The sequence below is a fragment of the Muscardinus avellanarius genome (assembly GCF_963383645.1).
Source record: "Muscardinus avellanarius genome assembly, chromosome: 5".
Classification (NCBI taxonomy): domain Eukaryota; kingdom Metazoa; phylum Chordata; class Mammalia; order Rodentia; family Gliridae; genus Muscardinus; species Muscardinus avellanarius.
Window position 1 is genome coordinate 63,242,653 of NC_137790.1, and position 18,323 is coordinate 63,260,975.

The 18,323-nt window shown below is 36.2% G+C and overlaps 1 protein-coding gene across 1 annotated transcript in view; it reads right to left on the reverse strand.

The window, feature by feature from the left end:
* The window catches only part of SPICE1 (spindle and centriole associated protein 1), a gene marked incomplete at both ends in the record, with an annotated part of 62,812 nt that extends 46,847 nt beyond the window's left edge, over positions 1–15,965 (reverse strand). Inside the window, 3 exons of the mRNA XM_080696365.1 lie at positions 4,952–5,095; positions 13,428–13,475; positions 15,867–15,965. Coding sequence (XP_080552491.1) covers positions 4,952–5,095; positions 13,428–13,475; positions 15,867–15,965 — 291 coding nt within the window. The remainder of the gene's footprint in view (positions 1–4,951; positions 5,096–13,427; positions 13,476–15,866) is intronic.
* Positions 15,966–18,323: the final 2,358 nt, after the last annotated feature.

Consider the following 18,323-nt stretch of genomic DNA (forward strand, 5'->3'; position numbering starts at 1 on the left):
TTTTTTAAAGAGTGCTGACCTAGCAAAATAAAGACATGAAATTGACAGAACAGACTGTGGAGGAATAACCTTACTAATTATATTGAAACCTGATATTAATTATAATTGAGGTCTCAAATAAAGCCATTATCCTGCCACCTTCTGCTTGTCCTACTGAGGCTGCTTGGAGCAGATGGCTTGAGTGGACAAAGACCAGTGTATTCTCTAATATATTGTTGGTGGGATTGCAAATTAGTACAACCACTTTGGAAAACAGTGTGGAGAATCCTCAGAAGAATGGGAATGAACCTACCATATGGCCCCAGTGACGCCACTCCTGGGTATCTACCCAAAAGAATGCAAACCAGACTACCAGAGTAATGCATGCATATCTATGTTTACAGCTGCACAATTCACAATTGCCAAACTATGGAACCAGCTGAGATGTCCATCAACAGATGAATGGACTAAAAAACTTTGGGATACGTACACAATGGAATTTTACTCAGCCATAAAGAAGAACAAAATCATGTCACTGTCAGGGAAATGGATGGAACTAGAGAACATTATGCTAAGTGAGATTAGCCAGTCACAAAAAGTGAAAAATCAGATGTTCTCCCTAATATGCAGAAGGAGAAAAAGGGACATAGGAGGGGCTCCAGACAAAGAGGGAGAAACCTTACATGAGTGAAGAAGGTAACCTAACTGAGGGAGATGAGTTGGGAAGAGGGAAATACCTCAATGGACATGTTGTACACACACAAACTTATCAATCACTGTGCTGAGCACAAGAAGGAGGGGAGGAGGAGGGAATAGGGAGGGACCTGGAGGAGGGCCCAATGAGTGCTGCTGTGTGCATGTATGCCTCTATCACCTTGAACTTCATCAAGATGTATGATTACAATACACCAAAAAAATTTAAAAAAGATCAGTATGTGTTCCCTTTTCTCTTTCTAGATTTACCACTCCTCTCATAAAACCTATTCTCTCTCTCTTTCTCTCTCTCATACACACACACACACACACACACACACACACACACACACACACACACACAGTAGTCAGTAGTACTGGGGATTGAATTCAGGGGTATTCTACCTCTGAGCTACACTCCCATACCTATTTTATTTTTTATTTTGTAACAAGGTCTCACTGAGTTACCATGCACTGGCCTCAAACTTGTGATCATTCTCTCTCAGCCTCCTTTGTTGTGGAATTATAGGCATATGCCACAACATCTGTCAAAACCCATCCTCTTGATAGGTACATTAATTTCTGCAAGTCCATATATATATATATATATATATATATATATATATATATATATATATTACTACCCCAGATAGACTGACAGAGCATTGAAACTTATATAATATATGGTTATTATAGTAATGGTATATATCTTAGATTTTCAAAGAATCAGTCAGGATCCCTGTAAAAATATTACCAGAAACTCCTTATCCTAGCCTTTTTTGTTCCACAGAGAAACCAAATAGAACTGAAAAATCACAAAGAGACTTGGAGTTGGGCATGGTGGCACATATCTGTAATCCTAGTACTTGGGAGGCTGAGATGAGAAGATCACAGGGTCTCAATCAGTCTTAGCAACTTAGTTAGGGTCTTCTCAACTTAAAGAGACTGTTTCAAAATAAAAAAATAAAATAGGACTTGGGGTGCAGCTCAGAGGTAGAATGCCCCTGTTTCTAATGCCCAGGACAAAAAGGGAAGGGACCTATGAAGTTATTACACTTTAAAAATTTGTAAAATCTTCATAAAAGCTTCTCCCTCTTTCTGAGTTAGATATAAACCCAAATTTGTTGGATTCCCAAGGCCTGAGTACATCATATAGGAAACAAAATCTAAGATTATGTTGGTCAAAGAGCTTTTCTCTCTTCGTTTATTTTAATATAAGAGCCCAGCTTTAGGAAGATGGGTCCTGATAGCTTCAATATATAATGATTAAGCCTACATGGATATGTTTATGGAAGCTTTTTATTGTGGTCCTATCACATCCCTGAAACACTCACATTACACATTTAGTAACAGTGAAATACAAGATGCACACATACTTTGACTCAGCAACTTTTCTTTTAGTAATTTATCCTATAAATATACATGTGCCCCTAAACATAGTCAAGAATATTCATTACGTTATTTATAGTGGCAAAGTAGGAAGCAATCTGTGGGTGGCATACACTGCTACTTATCCACCAATATTCTTTTTTCCTATTTGTCCTTTATCAGCACCACTCCCAAGTTTTCACCAAGTATATAGCTATATTTCTCAACTTCTTTGCAGGTGAGAATGCCATGTAATGACTTTCTGGCCATCAGGGTAGATGTCAAAATTTCTAGATGATATGGATGCACTTTCTGCTGACTTAAAACAACTGATGGAAGTAGCAACAGCCATCAGTACTCAAAGACAGAAGCCATGTAATGAAGGACAACAGGCCCTCCTTCCAGCCACCACTGACCTCTGAACTATTAAATACAAAAGAAATAAATTTCCATTTTGCTTAAACCATTATGCTTTAAGGTTGTTTTTTTTTTCAGAAAAGTAAAATTATACTCTAATATATAACCTAAGTGTCCACCAATAAAGCATTGATAAATAAACTACAGTAAGGCCGGGCATGGTGACACATGCCTGTAATCCAGTACTTAGAAGGCTGAGCCAGGATATCACAAGTTCAAGACTAGAAAAAATGGACTGGGGGTATAACTCAGAGGTAGAATGCCACTGTGTTCAAACCCTAGTAACAACAAATAAAAAATGAAAACTACAAGAAATGTATATACTACCTAGCCACTTTAAAAAAAAAAAAAGCTAGGGGCTTAGGGTATAGGTCAGTGATCGATTAGTTGCCTTAGTCTAGCATGTATAAGGCTTAGAGGGTTGGGGGTATAGCTCAATGGTAGACTGGTTGCCTAGCACATCTAAGACCCTGGGTTTGATCTCCAGCACTAAAAAATAAATAAAAAAGGAAAGATTAGATAGATTTTTAAATACTAAGATACATTGTTAAAAGAAACAACTGAGCCAGGGGTAGTGAGGCACGCTTGTAATCCCTGCTCTTGGGAAGTAGAGACAGGAGGATCACGCAAGTTCGAAGCCAGCATTGCTGGCTTAAGAGACCCTGTTTCCAAATAAATATATAAAAATAGGTCTGGAAGTGTAGCCCGGAGGTAGAAGGGCTTCGAGAAACCTCAGTACCACCAAAAAAAATAAAATAATATAAAAAGAAAAGAGAAAAAAAAAAAAAACAACTGAATCCTACTAAGAGCAAAGGTTCTCAACTCCTTTAGCACATTAAAATTACATAGGAAAACTATTTTTAAAAACTACCTGTGTGTAGTCATATCCCAGACCAACTAGTCAGAATCTCTGAGCATAAGGTCCAGATACAGTTATAATTTTTTAATGGAGCTTCTCAACCATGACCGAGTCTAACATGCAATAGGGCTCAGAGCCACGACTCTAGAGCTGGAGAAAGCCACACTACCAAAAGAAGGCAGAGAAACTTCACCATCCTCCCTTCCCCGCCAGAGTCAGTACTTCTCTGAGACATTCAAGACACAAGCAAGAGCCACTAGAGAGGGAAACACATGCTCAGAGTATGATGCACTCCAAGGAGGGCCTTTTTCCTGATCAGATTTGTGTTTTTAGGACTCTTAGTGAGAATTAGCATATAACTTTTTTTTTTTTTTTTTGTGGTACTGGGGCTCCTGGATGCCCTTCTACCTCCGGGCTACACTCCCAGACCTATTTTCTATTTTTTTTATTTGAAAACAGGGTCTCTTAAGCCAGCACGGCTGGCTTCAAACCTACAGGATCCTCCTGTCTCTGCCTCCCACGCGCAGGGATTATAAGAGTGCGCCACCACACCCAGCAGCATATAACATTTAAATGTGTGTCGTTTTTTTCTTGGATATTCAAAAGATACTTATCTAGAAAGGAGCGTTCACTCTCAATTTCATATAAATATTTAATTGGGAAATATAATTCTTCTCGATGATGTTTAAGACTGAGACTTTATTATTTCACTAAGAACCCTCATGAATTTCTCAAACAAAAAGAAGTGTGTAATTTAAAGCTGTTATATAAAAGGTCACCTAGACAGCCACCAAGGGCCATAGGCTATACCTTCAACAAGGAACACAAAGCTTATTTCTTTAATGAATTCAGCTCAAATTTTTAAAAAAGAATTTTTTTATAGTTTCCCCTTATTTCCTGTCAATTCCCACATTGCTTATCCCCACATATCTGATTACTTGTTCAAACACCCTACATCTGGCAAAGGTTAAGCTAAAGAGAAATGGTTTCTTACCTAATTGAACAAGCATACTTTTTTCTTTTTGCAAAGCAATCCAACAGCACTGCTGTTGAACTGAGAAAAATAATTATAGCAGTTTAAGTATAAAAAGAACTAATTATGTGCCAAGGATTATGCTGATCACTTTATAAATATATCAACAAAATCTCATCACAAGGCAACCAGGTATTTTAAAGATGAGAAAATTCAGACTACAAGATTAAATATTTGTTTAAGGTTACATAGCTAGCAAGTTGTGGAGCAAGAGCTCAAACCACCAAACCAGACCCCATTCATCATTCTGTTCCTGTTTTCAAAGCCCATGTACAAGGGTACATTAAGTACTAGAGTCGTCTCTCCAATGTGAATCAAATTAAGGGAAAAACAGAAACTTATTTATCTCTTTCTTCTAATTTTTTTTTTTTTTTTTTTTTTGGTGGTGGTACTGTGGTTCCTGGAAGCCCTTCTACCTCTGGGCTACACTCCCAGACCTATTTTTATATTTTTATTTGGAAACAGGGTCTCTTAAGCCAGCTAGGCTGGCTTCAAACCAGCGCAGTCCTCCTGTCTCCGCCTCCCAAACACGGGGATTACAAGCGTGCGCCACCACGCCTGGCTCTTTCTTCTAATTCTAAAGAAAATGATTTTAGCATTACCTCTTTCATGATAGACAATCTTCTTTTCTCAAGACTAGAAGTTTCAGGTTTCTGCTTTCTCCATTTTCTCTTTAAAGCTTTTTCTTGGAGTTCCCAGTGCACTAATGCTCTATTCTTCGACTTGTGTATTTCATGTCGACGTGCCTACACAGAAGTATAAAAATATATAATGAAATGTTTTCAGTAACAAAGAAGTTACCTATTTAGATGGTGGGACCACCTAGTCTTGTCATCACTTTTTAATTCTTTCTGGTCCAACATATACACATTTATACATACCCACACATACTCCTCCCATATAAATATGCATATGCATGTATATATACACATACACGTATATATTTTACAGACACATTTTCAGAGTTCTCTAAATTTTCAAAATTGATCTTTAAAAAAGAACTCTTAGATATAGGTAAAAGATATACTGAAAATAATATTAATTTCTACTTCCTTTGTACAAGACTATCCATCCAATAAACTAGTGTTTTTCAAACCATAGGTTAGGATTCATTTAATGGGTGGTAAAATAATTAGTGGGTCAAAACTGATATTTTACACACATACACACACTGAGCATAATATAAAAGGCACACACCCACTGTGTCTGTCATCTTTGGCAAAGACACACACTTTTCATGATATTTTCTACCAAGAATTAGTAATGCAGTATTTTTATATCAGTTCAATGGTTTAATGTGGAAGTGGGTCACAAGAAGATGCAGAAATCCATTGCTCTAGAGTTTCTAAGAAATAAGAGATGTTAGCCACAGGTCTTAAAAGTTAGAAGAAAGGAATTCACTGAAGAAACAAAAGAATAAAAGCAGATATTTGGCCTTAAAAGTATTCTAGGATTAAGCACTATGAATGTAAACAAAATTCATATCTCATCTGATAAAATGTAGCTGGGCGTGACGGCGCACACTTGTAATCTCAGCATTTGGGAGATGGACAGCCTCAGCTACTTAGTGAGGCCCTCTGCAACTCAGTGAGACCCGGCTTCAACTTCCTAGATAAATACAACCTTCCTAAACGGAGTCAAGAAGATACAGAACACTTAAACCAACCAATAACAATCAAAGAGATTGAAAAAGCAATAAAGAGCTTACCATCAAAGAAAAAGCCCAGGACCAGATGGTTTCCCAAGTGAATTCTATAAAACCTTTATAGAAGAGCTAACCCCAATACTCCTCAAACTTTTTCACGAAATAGAAAAAACCGGGACTCTCCCAAATACATTCTATGAAGCCAGAATCACACTAATACCCAAACCGAATAAAGACAGTTCAAGGAAGGAAAACTACAGCCTATATCTCTGATGAACTTGGATGCAAAACTATTAAACAAAATACTAGCAACCACATCAAGAAAATCATACAACATGACCAGGTAAGGTTCGTCCCAGGGATGCAAGGCTGGTTCAATATATGAAAATCAATCCATGTAATCCATCATATAAACAGAATCAAAGACAAAAATCACATGATCATTTCAATAGACACTGAAAAAGCATTTGATAAAATTCAACATGCATTTACGATAAAAACACTGCAGAGAATTGGAATAGAAGGGATATATCTCAACATTATTAAGGCAATCTACAATAAGTCCATCGCCAACATCATATTAAATGTGGAAAAACTTCAAGAATTCCCTCTAAAAACAGGAACGAGACAAGGACGTCCATTATCACCACTTCTCTTCAATACAGTACCAGAAACTCTAGCCAGAGCAATAAGGCAAGAAAAGGAAATCAAAGGAGTACAAATAGGAAAAGAAGAACTCAAACTTTCACTATTTGCAGATGACATGATACTATATTTAGAAAACCCAAAAAACTCAACCAAAAAATGGCTTATAGAACTAATCAACAAATTCAGCAAAGTATCTGGATACAAAATCAATCTTAAAAAATCTGAAGCTTTCCTGTACAACAACCATAAATCCACTGAAAAAGAAATTCAGAAGACACTTCCACTCAGGATCTCCCACAAAAAAAAAAATAAAATACTTAGGAATAAACTTAAACAAGGAGGTAAAAGATCTCTACAAAGAAAATTATAAAACACTGAAAAAAGAAATTGAAGAAGATCTTAGAAGATGGAAGGATCTTCCATGTTCATGGATTGGCAGAATAAATATTAAAATGGCCATCCTTCCAAAAGTGATCTACAGATTTAACGCAATGCCCATTAAACTACCAAGATCATTCCTCACAGATATAGAAAAATCAGTCCTTAAATCTATCTAGAATAACAAAAAAACCAGAATAGCCAAGGTAGTTCTCAGCAACAAAAACCATGCAGGAGGAATCACAATACCTGACTTTAAACTATACTACAAACCCATTGTAATAAAAACAGCATGGTACTGGCAAAAAAAAAAAAAAAAAAAAAAAAAGCAGATACATAGACCAGTGGAGCAGAATAGAAGACCCAGAAACAAGTCCACACACTTTCAGCCCATTGATTTTTGACAAACGGGCCAAAAACATCCATTGGAGAAAAGATAGCCTGTTCAACAAATGGTGTTGGCAAAACTGGTTAACCATATGCAGAAAATTGGAAATTATTCCCACTTTCTCACCCTGTACAAAAATCAACTCAAGATGGATCAAAGACTTGAAAATCAAACCAGAGACCTTGAAGCTCCTTGAAGAGGGCATAGGTCCAACACTGCAACACATAGGCACAGATAAACACTTTCTCAACAAGACCCCAAAGGCACAACAAATTAAAAGGCGACTCAATACATGGGATTCCATGAAACTGAAGAGCTTCTGTTCAGCAAAGGAAACTGTCAAAAACCTCAATCGAAAGCCAACAGAATGAGAGAAGATTTTTGCCACCTACACCTCCAATAGAGGACTAATATCTAGAATATACAGAGAACTCAAGAAATTCAACACTAAGAAAACAAAGCATCCATAACAAAATGGGCAAGTGAACTAAATAGACACTTCACAAAAGAAGAAATTCAAATGGCCAATAAATGCATGAAAAAATGCTCAACATCACTGGCAATCAGAGAGATGCAAATCAAAACTACCCTGAGATTTCACCTAACTCCAACTAGAATGGCAATCATTCAAAACACAAACAACAACAGATGCTGGCGAGGATGTGGAGAAGTGGGAACTCTAAGACATTGTTGGTGGGATTGCAAATTAGTGCAACCACTTTGGAAAACAGTATGGAGAATCCTCAGAAGAATGGGAACAAATCTACCATTTGATCCAGCAATACCACTACTGGGTATCTACCCAAAAGAAAAGAAACCAAACTACCAAACAAATGCATGTGTATCTATGTTTATAGCTGCACAATTCACCATAGCCAAACTAGGGAACCAGCCAAGATATCCATCAACAGATGAATGGATTACAAAACTGTGGGATATGTACACAGTGGAATTTTACTCAGCCATCAAAAAAAAACTCAATTACATCATTTTCAGGGAAATGGATGGAACTGGAGGACATTATGCTAAGTGAGATTAGTCAGTCACAAAAAATAAGAAATCAAATGCTTTCCCTAATATGTGAGAGTTAGGGAGAAACGGGTCATAGGAGGAACTTTAGATGAAAAAGGAAATCCTATAGAGAAGCAAACAAGGCAACCTAAAAGAGGAGAAAGGAGGGGGGAAGAGGAAAATCTCTAAAACACACAATGTACTTAAACATTGAAGTCAACCAGTAAGCCAAGAAAGGGAAGGAGGGATGAGGAGGGAATGGGGTGAGAATTGGGTAAGGGTTAAGTCAGTGATGTGTACATGTTTGTACACACAAGTTTTTTTTACCACAATATGATATATGAATATAATGCTCCAATAAAAATTAAAAAATAAATAAATAAATAAATTTTTTTTAAAAAATAGGGCTGGGGGTGAAGCTTAGAGGTAGAATGCCCCTGGGTTTGATCCCGGAACTGCAAAAAAAAAAAAAAATGAAGAAGATAAATGATATGCTATGTGTTATTTGGCATATACTCAGTGCCTATTTAAGTAATAAGTGCAACTAGTTCAGCTAAATGAGATTAGTTAGTCACAAAAAATAAGAAATCAGATGTTCTCCCTAATATGCAAAAGCTAGGGAGAAAATGTGTCATAGAAAGAACTCTAGATGAAGGAAAGTCTATAGATGAGCAAATAAAGCGACCTAACTGAGGGGATAGGAGGGGGGAAGAGGGAAATTCTCTAATGAACATGATGTACTTTAACAAACATATCAATGTCAATCACTAAGCCAAACATGAGAAAGAGGGAAGGGGAGGGAATGGGGTAGGAACTAGGTAAGGGCTAAATGGGTGAAGTGTGCATGTATGTCTCCACCATCTTGCATTTCATTAATATGTATGAATACAATGCACCAATAAAAAAATTTGAAAAAAGAAAACAAAACGGTTAAGCAATTTCAAAGAAGACAAAACTGTTAGGCAATTTCAAACAGCAGAACTTCAAACTTAATACAAAGCTATAGTAATCAAAACTGTGTAGAATTGTGTAAGGACAAATATATAAGTGAAACAGAATTAAAAATGCAGCACAAACCTCTACATTTGTAGACAGTTTATTTTAAACAAGATAATTCAATGGAAAAAGAACAAATATGATCAACAAATATGCTTGGACAACTGGATATTCACTTGAATAAAAATGAAGTTGGATCCCTACACTATATATAAAAATTAGCCATGTTAAACACAGACCTAAATATAAGAGCTAAACTGATAAAACTTAAGCATAAATCTTAGTGAACCATAACTTAGATAATGTTTACTTAGATATAACACTAAAAACACAAAAAATAGACAAATTAGTCTTCATAAAAATTAAAAACTATCATGTTGAAGGGAACCATTTAAGAAGGTGAGAAGACAAGAAAACAAGGAGAAAATATTTGTAAATCATACATCTATTAAGAAATTTGCATCTAGAACATATAAAGAACTTTCATGATTCAACAATAAAAACAAAAACAACATAATTTAAATACATGCATATTCATGTTTACAGAAGCACAATTCATAAGAGCCAAATTATAGAACCAACCTAGGTATCCATCAACAGATAAATGGATTACAAAATTATGGGATACATACATAATAGAATTCTACTCAGCCATAAAGAACAAAATTATGTCATATGCAGGAAAGTGGATAGAACTGGAGAACATTATGTTAAGTGACATTAGCCAGTCACAAAAGTAAAGGGTCACATTGTTTTCTTTCATATGAGGAAGTTGGGGAGTAATCAGGATACAAGGAGGACTTTAGATAATAGAATAGAAACCTTGAAAGAGAAGTGTGAGACTATACTGTACCAATAAAAGTATAAAAGTAAATAAATATATAAGTAAAATATATCCAATTTGAAAATAAGTAAAAGATTTTAATAGACATTTCTCCAAAGAAGATACTACAAATGGTCAAGGAGCATGTGAAAAGATATTCATCACATTTTCAACACTATTTATCACTAAGATAATGTAAATCAAAATTGCAATAACATAGCACTTTATACCCACTAGAACTAAAATTAAAAAGGTGACAAAAGCAATGATATGGAGAAACTGAAAACCCCATACATGCTGGTAGAACATAAATAACATAGCCACTTTGGAAAAATTTGACGGTTATTCAGAAAGTTAAATGTGGAGATATTACCCAGAAATTCTACTCCTAGGTATATACACAAAAGAACTAACAATCTATGCTCATACAAAAATTTGTTCATGCATGCTAACAGCAGCATTATTCATAATAATAAAAAAGTGAAAACAATCCAAATACCCACCAACTGATGGTAAGTAAAATATGGTAGTATATCCATACAATGAAATATTACTGAGCAATAATAAAGAATGAAATACAGATACATGCTGTAACATGGATAAATCTTGAAAATATTATGCTAAGAAAAAGAAGCCAGACACAAAATGTATATACTGTATTCCATTTAACAGAAAAGCCCACAATAGGCAAATTCATACAAGCTAAAAGTAGAGCAGACATTGTCACAGACTGGGAAGAGGTGGGTACAGGGAGTGACTGTTAATGGACATAGAATTCTTTGGGGGGATGATAAAAAACATTCTAAAATTAGTAATGATGATTGAAAAACTCTGTGACTATACTAAAAATTATTGAACACATTAAAAGAGTAAATTTTATGGTATGTGAACTATATCTCAATAAAACTACTTAAAACATATACTATAGCCAGGCGTGGTGGTGCATGCTTGTAATCCCAGCACTTAGGAGGCAGAGACTGGAGGATCGCAGTTTGTGGACAGCCTTAGCTACTTAACGAGGCCCTTCACAACTCAGCTAGACCCTGTTTCAAAAAAATAAAAAAACCAGCCGGGCGTGGTGGCGCACGCTTGTAATTCCCGCACTTGGGAGGTGGAGACAGGAGGATCGCACAGGTTCGAAGCCAGCCGTGCTGGCTTAAGAGACCCTGTTTCCAAATAAAAAATATAAAATAGGTCTGGGAGTGTAGCCTGGAGGTAGAAGGGTTTCCAGGAACCCCAGTACCACCTAACAATAATAACAATAATAATAATAATAATAACAACAACAACAACAATAATAATAATAAATAGACTAAAATATAGGGCTGGGGTGTAGCTCAGAGGTAAAATGCCCTTGGGTTCCACCCCCGGTACTGCAAAAAAAATGCCCCTGGGTTCTACCCCAGTACCACCAAAAAAAAAAAAAAATTATATAGAACAAAAGCAGAGCATGGTAGTGTGTGCCTGTGTCTCAAAACAAAATGTGAATGGGCTGGGATGCACCTCAGGGTAGAATATCTCTGGGTTCAATCTGCAGTACCAAACAGACAAAAAAAAACACCTATTGTATATTGCACAGTAGGGTGACTACAGATAAAAATAACGTAATGAACATAGAGCAATGTAAAAGAGAGGATTTTGAACATTTTCAGCCGGGCGTGGTGGCGCACACTTGTAATCCCCGCGCTTGGGAAGCTGAGACAGGAGGATCTCACAGGTTCAAAGCCAGCCTCAGCTACTGAGTGAGGCTCTCAGCAACTTGAGACCCTGTTTCCAAATAAAATATAAAATGGGTCTGGGAGTATAGCCCGGAAGTATAAAGCCTCTGGGTTCCACCCCTAGTACCACAAAAAAAAAAAAAATTGAACATTTTCAATATAAATAAATGATAAATGCCGAAGGAAATAGATATGTTTACCCTCATTTGAATACTATACAATGTATACATGTTTATCAAAACATCACACAATACACTATAAATATGTACAATTATTATGTCAATTAAGAATTAACTCGCCGGGCATGGTGGCGCACGCTTGTAATCCCTGTGCTTGGGAGACGGAGACAGGAGTAGGCCAGCCTTCCTGGCTTAAGAGACCCTGTTTCCAAATAAAAATATAAAAAATAGGTCTGGGAGTGTAGCCCGGAGGTAGAAGGGTTTCCAGGAACCCAGTACCACAAAAAAAAAAAAAAAATTACTTAATTTTTTAAAAATCCTATAGCCAGCATGGTGGAGACTAAAACAGGAGGACTGCAGGTTTGAGAAGCTCAACAAGCATTATTACTCTTATCAACCTAGCGAGACCCTGTTTCAGAATAAAAATAAAATAGGTCTGGGGGTGTAGCTCAGAGGTAGAATGTCCCTGAGTTCAATCCTCAGTACCACAAAAAAGTATATATATCTTTAAAAGGATAAAGAAGCAAAGTAAGATTTGTAGGTAAAGCCAGGCATGGCTGTGCATACCTATAATTCCAGTACTTTGGAAGCTGAGACAGGAGGACAGCAGGTTAGAGGACAGCCTCAGAAAGTATTGAGACTCTCATCCACACAGCAACACCCTGTTTCAACATAAAAATTTTAAAAATAGGGCTAGGGATGTATTTCTGAGGCAGAATCCTCCTGAGTTCAACTCCTAGTACTACATATACACAAGAAAGAGAGAAAGAGAGAAAGAGAGAAAGAGAGAGAGAGAGAGAGAGAGAGAGAGAGAGAGAGAGAGAGAAAAGATTTCATTGGTAAAGAAGATAGAAAAACTGTTCTAAAGAAAAATAGCATGAATTTCAGCTGAAGTGTAGAAATATATATGGCATATTTAAGGACTAAACTACTACACTGACTAGACCAATATTTTTGTATAAGGAAGTAGTAACGACTAATCCTGAAGACATCTATAGATAGGGAAATACAAGACAGACAGAGATATATAGGGCAATTCTACTCTAGTGAGATGTGAACTGTAAACTGAACCTATTAAATGAAATTCTCATACTAGTTGACATACTTAGATAAAATCCGAATGTACAGAAGATATGCTTTTTATTATATATGTATACAAAGCAATATTAAATATAATTGAACTCCCAGGAAATAACTATGATTTCTCTTCTGAAAGTTAGAAATCAAATACCAAATAAAACACTGAATTATCTTTGACTCAACACTGACTTAGTTTTTTATATTAAACTTACCAGATCTTCAGGAGTTGCCCGATGAACTGTTAGATCATTCACAGTATTCTGCCACACACATAAAAGAAAGTTTTATTTTTTTTTAAATGGTTTTCTTATCAAATGTTAATTTACTGGATTATAATGGGTGAAAATTTATTCAAAATCCTCAGAAGTTATTAAAAATAACTTTTCTTTCCAGAAACCAATATTCTCAATATATATAAATATTAAGACATCTAGAAATATGAATACAAATTACTTGTATCTCAAAAATAACAGACTATCTGTGGGTGTCTTATAGAAAATAAGTACTGTTATGTTAGAAAAAGGAATAAACAAGGGTAGTATATAATCAAAATGAGTAAGTTTAACTAAAATCATAACTTTCAAACTATATACCATGGAATTCAAAGATTCCATGAAGCACCCTGTAAAGATTCTTAATGGAAAATGTGAGCTATATAGAAATGCTGGATTTGTGTCCACAAATACTTTAAGCATAGGACCTATCACAATAACAGACAAACTGTGTAGTCATTGCATAACTTCAAAAATGTGAAAATAGTCACTTATATAAAAAGGCACTAAACCCACATAGCAGGGCTACCACACTATACAACTCCATGGGATCATGAATATCCTAGTCTGTATAAATAGTACCCTTTAGATTTGTGTGGTGCCCAGCCTGAATACCTCTAAGTAGCAGCCCTATAACTTGACATTTCCCAAAATGACTTCAGCCACTTTACTATACAGATTTAATATGGCCACATTATAGCTAATCAACTGGTTACAAAACAATCTAAACAGAGAAGTCCCTGCCCCACTTCCAATGCCTAACAGTTTGTCCAAGATCCCTAGCTAAGGTGGTTGGCTGATACATAGAAAGTTCCAAGTCCAAAAGAGTCCCTGAGATCCAAACTAGTCCCTTACTACTCTTACTCTCCACAAAAGATAGTAAAAGGCATCTGAAATCGAATATCCAAAACAAAGTATCAGGCTGCAAAAGATATAAATCCCCTAGCCAGGCATGGTGGCACAGATCTGCAATTCCAGTATTTAGGAGGCTGAGACAGGAGGATAACAAATGTCAGATCAGCCTCAAAAACTTAGCAAGACTCTCAGCAACCTAGCAAGACCCTGTTTCAAAAAAAAAAAAAAAAAAAAAAAGCTAGGTGTGGTGGTACACACTTGTAATCCCAGTACTGGGGAGGCTGAGACCAGAGGATCACAGGTTCATGAACCTCTTTAGCAACTTAACAAGTCCCTCAGCAACTTAATGAAACCCTGTTTCAAAATTTTAAAAATAGGGCTAGAGATATAGCTCAGAGGTAGAATGCCTCTTGGGTTCAATCCCCAGTAGCACACATACACACATACACACATACCACACTATAACTTCCCTTGATAATACCAAAGTGATACTGTGGACAGAAGCCAGGGACCACATGTTCCAGATACTTAAAGAAAATCTTGTACTGAAATTGATCAGCCTCTAGAAGTAATCAGCAAACAACTCAAGGGGTAAGGATGCAAGGATCACCACTTTTTCAGTCAAAGATTGCCACATACATAATTATTGTATTAATAGTTGTTTAGGGAAAATCTTTAAAAAGTACCCAAAAAATTCACTGACTTCAAGAACACTGGTCAGCCGGGCGTGGCAGCACACACTTGGGAGGCAGAGACAGGAGGATCACCCAGGTTCGAAGCCAGTCACGCTGGCTTAAGAAACCCTGTTTCCAAAAACAAACAAACAAACAAAAAAAAAAAACATATAAAATAGGACTGGGAGTGTAGCCCAGAGGTAGAAGGGCTTCCAGGAAAACCAGTACCACCAAAAAAAAAAGAACACTGGTCAACAAGCATTGCCTTAAAGCTATAAATTCTCAATCAAAATGGAGGTAAGGAGCTGGCGTGGTAGGGCACACTTGTAATCTCAGCATTTGGGAGGCTGAGACAGGAGGATCATGGTTCATGGATAGCCTCAGCTACTTTTGAGGCCCTTTGCAACTTAGTGAGACCCTGTTTCAAAATAAAGAATAAAAAATAAGGCTGGGGGTATAGCTCAGAGGTAGAATGGCCCTGGGTTCTATCCCCAATACCACACACAAAAAATAAAATAACAACAACAACAATAATAATACAAAATGGAGGTAAGGGAACTTTAAAAAAAAAAAAACACTCTCCATGCCTATTAAGATTACAATTCTTCAGAGGAACTCCAAAGTTCCTTTGCAAAGTTACAGCTTGGACATGTGCATTCTAGACAAACTCTCCAAAGAATTGTGCTCTTTCCTTCAAGATCAAGGATTTAATATGCCCATAAACCCACTCTGCCCTAGTACATGCTGAACCCCATTCAGAACACCATTCTGAATGACTAGGGCCATGTCATCATGTATCTTCCTCCAGAATAGCACTATATTGTCTACTATCATACGTGCCTAGACTTACATCCCATTCTTGCTTCACCAACGTTTTCTTCTTCTTTACTTTCAATGCCTTTCTTCCACCTCCTCGGGGACCATAGCGGTTCACTCTGATTAATGACATCTAGGAATGATAGCAAATTTTTTAAATGTAAGACACAGTAATAATTATACAGCACAGAAGCAGGAAAAGATACATAAGAAAAACAACACAAAATAACTCTTAAAATATCAAAAAAAAGACTCTAAACATGGTATAAGGAAGAAGTTATCAAAATTCTTGGTTTTCTAATTTTACAACTAATATGAAGTTGATACTAATAACTATGATAAAAGAGGTTCCAAACCAATAACTTTATTTGCTTAATAAAGTACCCCTAGAAATGCAGAAATGATGACCTAAGCCAAATAACTAGGACAATAGTCATAGTCTTTGTCATCAGTCACACAAATCCACAATTAGTAAAAAATGCCAATGTTACATGCTAACATTATAAATACAGAGAAAAAAAAGGGACGGCAAAAGAAAAAGTTCTTAAGCTCTCTAACAGTCAATATCGCTACCAAATATATAGGCGTTTACCTCAAAGGTAGGAAAACCTTAGAGGCCATGGCAGGTGTATCACTTCTAGTATATCTTTTACCTAACACTAAATGGAGGTGATTATTTACTTTAAAATGGAATTTGTAACCTACCAACTCTAGCTTAGCACTCTTCAAATAAGTACACTAAACACTATACGTTTTTAAAAAGACACATAGTGCCTAAACACCAGGATTTTATAAAACAAACATATGACTTTTAGAAAACAACACACATACACAACTCCTATTCCAGAGCCTCTTTATCTACTGAAATAATTGCAGAACTTTTCACTGGTCCTCTTACTTCCAAGTAACCTAAAACAAAGACTCTAGTAGTTTCCTCAAATATTTTTGAAAAAAAAAAAAAGTTCAGTTTCCTACAGTAAAGATGCCTAAATGCAAGTATTTCTCAAGAATTAGCCTTCATTCTTCAAGAATTCTTATTTCTCAAGAATTTGTCTTCAATTGCTCTCTGTACTCTACCAATAACACTCACTGTTTAATGGTATCTTATTTCCTAGTTGATAAACCAGCAAAGGAGATAAGTCACATACAAGGTAGAAAATAAGAATTGAGTTTTTGTGTGCAGGTTTGCAGGTAAACTTTGGGCCTCACACATGCTAGGCAAGCACTCTATCACCAAGTTCTTTCTCTACCCCTGTTTTATGATCATGATGGTCCCAATATCCCCCTTCAGGAATATGCTCTCCAATGACCTAAATGCCTTCCACGAGGACCCTCCTTCTAAATACCCACCACAAGCTGATGAACGGGCATTTAGTATATGGACCTTGGGCAGACATTTAAGATCTGAACTATAGCACTGATAAAGGACTTGTATCCAAAATATATAAAGAATTCTTATAACTCAACATTAAAAACCCAATTTAAAAATGGGCACAGAATATTAATAGGCATTTCTCCAAAGAAGATATTAGGGATGGCCAATAAACCTGTGAAAAGATGCTTAACATAATTAGATACTAATTAGATACATAATTAGATACTAAGGAAAGGCCAATCAAATCCACAATGAGATATCATCTCATACCCAGTAGAATGGCTATAATACAAAAGATAGACAATAAACATTGACTAAAATTTGGAGAAATTGAGCCAGGTGTGGTGGTGCATGCCTATAACCCCAGCTACTCAGGAGGTTGAAGCAGGAACATTGCAAATTCAAGACCATCCTCAGCAACTTAGCAAGACCTGTTTCAAAATTAAAAATAAGCCAGATGACAAAGACAAAGTCACATTAATAACACTTCTCAGAATGCTTCTGATCATTAAACAATATGTGACTTATTATAATAGTATAATGTAAATACATTGATCTAACATATTTTGAAGTATATAAAAATAAGTTGGTTGATGGATTGGTAGGAGGTAAAGAAAATATAATACATGTTAACTATAGAATTCCCCTCCCCCCCAAAAAATAAGCCAGATGTGGTGGCAGATACCTGTAATCCAAGTACTTGAAGTCTGGGACAAGAGGACTGCAAGTTCAAGACCAGCCTCAGCAACTTAGTGAGACACTCAATAATTTAGTGAGACCCTGTTTCAAAATAAAAATAAATAAATAAATAAATAAATAAATAAATAAATAAGATGGGTGTGGTAACACATGCTTGTAATCCTAGTACTTGGAAAGCTGAGACAAGAGAATCACAGAGATTTGAGGACAGCTTCAGCACTTTAGTGAGGCTATTAGCAACCTAGTGAGACCCTGTTTCCAAATAAGAAATAAAATTGGTCTGAAGGCATATCTTGGAGGTAGAATGCCTCTGGGTTCAATTCCTAGTACCACAAAAAAATAAATAAAAAAGAGCTGAAAGTATACCTCAGAGGTATACTCATTAAATTATTGCCCTGGGTTCAATTCCCAGTACTG